The following is a 7500-nucleotide window of genomic DNA, read 5'->3' on the forward strand; positions in this document are numbered from 1 at the left end:
GGATTCGAACGCACCGACTGGTTCATTCGAGTTGATCTACAAACAGATAATTCCGAAGACCCCCGCCTATATGGGATTAAATCTACAGCTACGAGGCCACCGTATTACACCGAAGAGCTCCATGAAGAAGGACCGCATGCGTATGTTGCCCCTGAAACCGGTTCAGAATGTGCTGCAAGTCTCCCGGTTGGCCACCTCGGCTGCACCGACCATCAAACAGACTGCCTCTCCGGTCATTATGGATTTGATCGAGTGTATGCAGTTCCGGGACGGGAAGCAGGATGAGGAACTGCTGTCCAATGGTCGATTGCAAGCGATGCGAAGTGGTGGCGGTGTTACCTCGGCCACCCTTTATAAGCGCTCCAATTTTTCCCACAAATCGAACAACCTTCGGTACGACTTCGAGAAGAAAAAGTCTTACATCATCTCGAAGACGGGCGAACTGTTCCGGCGCCATGGCGGCACCGGTGCTAAGTACCTGACGGATGGCGAAACGTACATCGACAGTGTGGAGGCATGGGAGCGTGCCACAACTAGCTTCTTCCAGCACAACTTCTCAACCGCACTCAACTCAGCTGCATCACACCACACCAGCGCCAAAGAGGCCGCACCTCGGACGACCACCGAGGCGACGGACGAAGGACAATCGAATGCGCACGGAAGGAATTCTGGCACCGTGCACACTGCCACGAATGAGGAGGACCTGTGTGAACCGTATGAGACCGATACCGAGAAGCTAATGGCGAGCGTGGAGAACCTTGCCCCAAGTAACACTGCGACCGCCAGTAACAGTTGCGCTCCCTCGACCGGATTCCCCATGGCCGTCCGGTATGGTAAAGGAACGGCGGGACGTACGGCCACCATGGCGACGACTTCGAACAATTTCTACACCCTCGGGTTCAGTCTGCGAGCCCGGCCACCGAAGGTTTCGAGGCCTACTCCGACCACGGCCAGTCTGGTCAGCAACCGGATGCATCATGCACAATCAGCCGAAGACTTATCCCAGGCATCCGGTACGTCAGGAGTCGGTTATCACCAGCGCTCGCACACCAGTGGATCCGGGCTGCTGGTAGGAAGTATCGGCACCACCACGACTACCGGCAGCAGCAGCGACTGTGTGGCGTCTCCATCGCCTTTCTAGCAACCGTGGAGCACCGCCGCCCCCCGTTACTGGGGCGGAAGAAACGGTGATGACTTTTCTCAGCTACTGCTAAAGACCACCTGCTATGCACCCTACGCTACATCCCACCATCCAGCACACCACCACCACCATCACCACCACCCACAACACAATCAATCCTTTCCCTCGGTTCCACCATCCCACTGGCACACCGCGCGCTACGCTCTTCCCGTCACGCGTGGCCATTGCTTCATGGGCAGCAGCAGCAGCAGCAGCAGCAGCAATCGAATCGGTAGTAACCATGGTTACGGCTGCAACACGAACAGCAACAACCATTTTGGGTGCAGCAGTAATGCCACCACCGCCAACAACAGCAGCAACAGCAGCAGTTTCCTCACAGCCAAACACCACAAAGCAAACACTACTGCCACTACTGCCACAGCCAGCCATAACACTAGTACTAGTACAAACACCATCACGACCACTACCACCGCTACCACTACTAACAGCAACAGCAGCAGCAACGGGTTCGCCATGACAGGTCGGCTCGGCACGGCTGCTACCAAAGGTGGCGCTGCTGGGCTGGCCGGCCTTAGTGTAAAAAGTAGTAGAACGCCGAACAACGGTGCCACCGGCGGGTCCCGATTCCACGAAACGCTTTTCCGCGTGCCTCTAGTGAAGATTGAAGGTTCAACCACCTTACTTAAACCCAATTGTTTTGTGTTTCAGTAGTAGTTTCTAGTGTTCCGCCGCGGTTTTGAAATTCGTCGCGCGTTGTGTAAAGTGACTGTTGTGTGAATGTGCGTGTGTGTGCGTGTGCGTATGTGCGCGACGTCCGCGGTTGGGGCTGGGCCTCTGGTTGCGGCAACCTAAACCACCACGATTCGTCGTCGAAGCGTCCAAGTTGTTGATTAATCGCTATATACTAGTATACTCCCTATTTGATAGCTAATACAGATAAAGATTAACGCGAAACGCCTTACCCTAGTCTAGCCAAAAAGCCATCTCTAGTAGAAGCAGAAGAAGCAGAAGCGTGCCCTCGTGCCGCTGTCTCGAATTTCCCCTCGTTGTACTCTAGCAGCTTCCTGCAGAGAAAATGCATTTAAAAATCAAACTTGTTACCAGTGATGATGATGATGATGATGATGATGATGATGATGTAGTATGGGATACGGATCCCGGTGTTGACCTAGCGGACATTACGCTAGTATTGGGTGAGATCGACTATGGTAAGCGATTAGATCAGCGGTTCGAGCAGGCACCGGCACAACTGACCCGCCGGTTTCTGAAGGCACTGCCAGGCCACTCTCAGCTACAGCACCACGCCCGGTACAGCGGCGACGATCCCCGCCCCCTGTCACCCCTATCGCGACCGTTTCCGGCGCCGAATGCGAGCGCCGCGCTCAGCTCAACGTTCCCGCGTACGAAGCCACGGTTGCAGACGTTCGATGAGGATGACGAATCGAACCGTACGCCCAAGCATCGCTTCTTCCGCAACTATAGCTTCGACTTCCTGAAGCAGAAGCAGCTGAAGGCGAAGATCGCATCGGCGGTGGAGAAGAAGCACATCTTCTCGATAGTCGGCCACTATCCGGCACTGCGGAAGGCCCTCAAGACACGCCACTGGCTCGAGAAACAAACGTTCCGGAGTGCTCTGCTGCGCGATCTCTCGCATCATGCACTGCTCCAGAAGGCTTCCAATGGGAACGAGTACGAGGAGGCGCTGGTGTCCAAGTTTCTCAAACCGTACCTGCCTTACTTCATCTGGCAGCATCGGAACATGCGCGATTGCAAGCAGGACCGGTTCTACGCGCCATTTCGCAGCCGCATCCACTACGAGCGGCCATACGACTTCGCGGTAAAGGAGAACTTGATCCGGTTGATCAATGCATCCCACTGGCACCAGGAGGAAGGTTTCGCTGAGCTTGACTACCCCCGGACGTATCTGCTCGATACGGAGGATATCATCACGAAGTTCCAGGAAGACTACCAGCTCACGATCGTCAGTAGCTTCCTGTATCACATGGCTAAGCATCTCGAGTTTACGTTCGACGAGGCCGGTACGCTAACGACGGATGTGTTGCGAACGGCCATGACATACCTGCGATACTATATGGGATGCGCCCAGCATGAGGACATTGACCACGAGGAATTCTGTGAGCCGTTGCTAACGCCCGAGAATCGGCACGATATGGAACAGATATTGGCGGGCGAGCTACAGTTTACGAGCATACCTGGGTACGAGGTACTGTCGCTGGTGGCCCAAGTGAAGAAGCTGGTGCACGAAGCGGCCAAAGTGTTCCCGGACATGAAGATCGACGGTATGCGTAACATGTGGATTCTGAAGCCGGGCAATCGGTGCCGTGGTCTCGGGATACAGATCTTCAACGATGACCGTAAGCTGCTGGAGCATGTGGATGCAAACTCGGACATCAAATATGTGGCCCAGAAGTATATCGGTGAGTAGTCCCTTTCCTTGAACAGTCCAACATCATAACCGCCATCGAACCCCTTAGTTTCGTAATCGATCGAAATGGAATTAGCATATCAAATGCGGTGTGGTCGTGCCTCCAGGTGCCTGGAAATACCATCCAGGAAGGACATTAAATCATGCGTCCAACGTTTGCCGTGCCTACAAGACGCAGACTATAAATAGTGCAGCGAAGGCTTCCGAAGGCCACCAGCTTATACGATTTTCCTATAAAGACCTATAGGAGACTATCTACAAGACGGTGGAACGTGAAAAGAAATAAATCATGGAAGAAGCGGCCCTTGTGTGCACGGTTTCCTCGGTGGTTCGCCAGGCTACCTTTATCCATTTCCTAATTGTCGAGTGCTGAACAGGGGATTGGGTGGAACGTGAACGTTGATTTCATTGCCTGATTATCCATTTTGGGCACCGTCGAAGCGGGCGATTCCTGGGCCATCAACAGGAACTTGAATGTTGACTCGCTTCCTTTTGACCTATAATCCAGGAAGTACAGTAGGAAGGGTAATAGACTAAATCATTGTCACAACTTGTCGTAGCGTCGGCGATGGTGGAATCTAGCGAAGTTACGTTCCGATTTGCCATTTCGTTCCGCGGTATATTGCATTAGTACCCTCAAAGACCCATACCTAGGACCACAACCGCTTGATTGGCTTTATATAACATTTGATATTTACTGCTTCGAAATTCGACTCGCAATTGTTGAATGATTCAGTCCGTTATTGAGGTTCTTTTTGCAGTTTGCCATTTAGTTGTCATTGTAAAAGTACTCTAATCAATACTAGGCGTCTCACGGACGCTATCAGCATTCTGCAGAGATGGATGTTCGCACAATGTGAAAGTGACTAGCAGGGCCAATCCAACCAGGAACGGTAGAAACGAAATGAGGCCAAACATACAACTTTCCTAGTGTGTACGGTATGGCCCACCCTAACACTGCACCCTGGAAACGAAACGCTTCGCATAGACCGGAAGTTCCACCCCACCAATGTCGTCGTCGCATCAGGTATCATCGCCCGCGATTTGACGCATTTTCCACCGAGGGACCCTGGATGGCGAAAATTCGATATTTCCTACGTTAGATTCGCGCGTGGAACTCCACCGAAGACCGATTGCTGTGCATTGTGCTGATAACGACGGCGTCGTCGTCGTCGTGTACATCGGCATGCAGCATAACGTTACCGACCATTTTCAAACACTTTCCACAGCACACGCTGGAGAGTGCAGTCCGTTGGGTTGTGACCTCGGAATTGAACTTCTGCCCAGACAGCGGCAAAGAAGAACTGATTGTCCTTGGGTTTGCGAGACACCAGCTGGAAAGCAAAACTTTTCTACTTCTACTACTTTTGCTAATTGTTATCCGATTGGATACACACTGCTGTAAGCAGAGAAACGACAAACTGTCCTATCCGCAATGGCGCGAGATTCATCAAATAAATCAAACATCAGGCCCAAGGTGGCACCTGATTTCAACACGCCATTGGTGCTCATATGTCGTATATGGATAAATGATGCCTTTTCGCACTAATAACCATAAACACCTGCTCCTTGGTGTACCATCGAATCATTCAGTTCACACTGTTTGCCTCCAATGCACATTCTTGGTACACGAATGTTTGACCGCCAAAAGTAGAATATGCTACCACGGCACGAATAGGGATGGTTTTATGGAATCACCACGAGCGAAGGTGCCACCACGTGACACATTTTGATTGCTGCATTTGTTCCCCTCCCTGTTTACGATAGGTTATGATCCGTTTGTGGATACAGAAGTGCGGTTGAACGTCATTCGGTCGCACATCCGTCACTCCATCATAGGGCGTATATAACTTCCGCATTGTAAGAGACACGTTTTGAACTAAATTTTGTCAACCTTGCCACTTGCGGAGTGATGAATGTAGCATTAATAATTGAACCCCGCTATGTGTCAAAATGTAATACATTTCGAGTAGACCATCGAGAACTGGGCCAGCTGCCCCAGGTCCAGGTCAGTATCGGGGGAGTTGCCTAGATAAGGGACGGGGACTTCGAACGACACAACCAGGTCATGGATCGGACGAATATTGGTTGGATGGTTTGATTGCAAGTAAGCCCCCCGTGCCGTGCTAGTGTTGAAATAGACTAAAGTAATGCCGACACACACTCCTTCCTTCTCCTCCCGGTAATGGTTAACCGTTTTTCCTCCGGTTGCACAATTCCAGGTGAAGGTCGATCAAGGGTTCGATCCAACAGGTTCTCCCGTGACGCAAGAGTATGCCATACGCCATTCACCAAGCTGAACACATTGTATTTAGAGGAGGGCAAGGAGTAGCGCGGTAGTAGCATCGTAGTGTAGAGTGTTCACCGAGGGTTTGGGTTCGACTTTGTTGAGCTGGAAGGCAGCAGCTCCCCCTGAACTGAACTGATTGGATAATTGGCCTCATTTCTTGTGCAAAAAAAACTAAATACACAAATCGCCTGCCCGCCAACCAAGCAGGTTAGAAGCAGGTGCCGTTCGCGGAATATCGCTTCATCGGTAACATCCCTAGCCAGTTCGCTTGGAATTGGCAAAGTTCTTCCCAACCCCGTTAGTAGATAGCTAACTTTCGATTAACAGCGGAAAACGGGAAGTTGTTTGTTTCAGCGCAGCGGTACTGAAGACTTGTGCCTTGGGCAACTTCTGGAAAGCTTCTCATCGATTTATCATCGCCTTCCATTAACCAACTAGGTTGAGTCGTTTGTCGTGGCACCTTGGCAAATAGCGTTTTGTGTTGTGGAATTTGTTAATCCAGACTAGAGCATGCTTTTGACTTAACTTCCTTGTTCTGGGTCGGAAACTTTTGCGGACTTAGTCAACCTTGTTCCTGTTATCCTTTCCCTTCCTCCCGCTAGAACGTCCGTTACTGATCCACAGCACCAAGTTCGACATCCGGCAGTACTTCCTCATCACCTACACCAACAATCTGCTGAAGGTGTGGATGTACAGGAACTGCTATCTGCGCTTTAGCACGCAGCAGTTCAACCTGGACGACTTCAGTGAATCGATCCATCTGACCAACTACTCGATCCAGAAGAACTATGCCAAAGAGGTGCGGGATGGTGGCGAAGCGTTGCCCACCTGCAATATGTGGTCCCTGAAGCGCTTCCAGGAGTATCTCCAGTCACTGGACAAGGGGTTCTACTGGGAGCGCAAAATTTATCCGGATATGAAGAAGAACATCCTGGCCATCGTTTGCGCCAGCCTGGACGGTATGAAGATGGAACGCAACATGTTCGAGTTGTACGGAGCCGACTTTATGGTGACGGAAAACTTCCGGACGATGCTGATCGAAATCAACACCAGCCCGGACCTTTCGTCGTCCACCGAGGTAACGGCCGTCATCTGTCCGGCCGTGCTCGAGGATCTCGTGAAGGGTAAGCCAGGCGGGAAGAAAGAAGACAATCCGTGGCGTCACCCTTTCGGAACCCCTCTCCAACCCTCTCGTTCTAGTGGTGATCGACAATACGAAGGATAAGCGAGCGGGGACGGGCCTGTTCGAGATGATACACTCGCTCGAGATACCACGTGTGGCACCGTACGGTTATGGATTAACGGTGGATGGACGTTCGATGCAGTCGAAGCACCGTTCCAGGAGCCCACTGCCACCGGTGGCCGGTGCTAGCCCAGGAACAGCAACACCAGCATCCGGTGGACATATGATCGCGGTGAGCGGATCCGTGAGCAGTTCCAGCAAAACGTATCGCTTAACGACGTCGACCAGTAGTAGTAGTAGTAGTAGCAGCAGCAGTAGCAGCAATAGTAGTTCCGGTTCGAGCCGAGGAAGCAAAACATCGCTCACGAGTGTGCTGCTGGAGCGACCTAGATCGACGATGAAGTAGAGAACCGATGGAGCCAGTTCAGGTGCCGCCAGCT

General features: G+C 51.8%; 2 protein-coding genes across 2 annotated transcripts in view; both read left to right on the plus strand.

Annotated features, from left to right (window-relative positions):
- The window catches only part of LOC125959573 (tubulin glycylase 3A), a 3924-nt gene extending 2508 nt beyond the window's left edge, over positions 1 to 1416 (plus strand). The window contains exons 3-4 of the mRNA XM_049692399.1: positions 1 to 1069; positions 1381 to 1416. The exon at positions 1 to 1069 is cut by the window's left edge and continues 19 nt beyond it. Of these exons, the coding sequence (XP_049548356.1) occupies positions 1 to 1069; positions 1381 to 1416 (1105 nt within the window). The remainder of the gene's footprint in view (positions 1070 to 1380) is intronic.
- A 642-nt stretch (positions 1417 to 2058) lies between these two features.
- Positions 2059 to 7500, plus strand: part of LOC125949827 (tubulin glycylase 3B) — a 5536-nt gene continuing 94 nt past the window's right edge. The window contains exons 1-4 of the mRNA XM_049677238.1: positions 2059 to 2401; positions 2456 to 3579; positions 6480 to 7001; positions 7078 to 7500. The exon at positions 7078 to 7500 is cut by the window's right edge and continues 94 nt beyond it. Coding sequence (XP_049533195.1) covers positions 2217 to 2401; positions 2456 to 3579; positions 6480 to 7001; positions 7078 to 7466 — 2220 coding nt within the window. The 5' untranslated portion in view covers positions 2059 to 2216 and the 3' untranslated portion in view covers positions 7467 to 7500. The remainder of the gene's footprint in view (positions 2402 to 2455; positions 3580 to 6479; positions 7002 to 7077) is intronic.

The sequence above is a fragment of the Anopheles darlingi genome, chromosome 2 (genome assembly GCF_943734745.1).
Source record: "Anopheles darlingi chromosome 2, idAnoDarlMG_H_01, whole genome shotgun sequence".
Taxonomy (NCBI): Eukaryota; Metazoa; Arthropoda; class Insecta; order Diptera; family Culicidae; genus Anopheles; species Anopheles darlingi.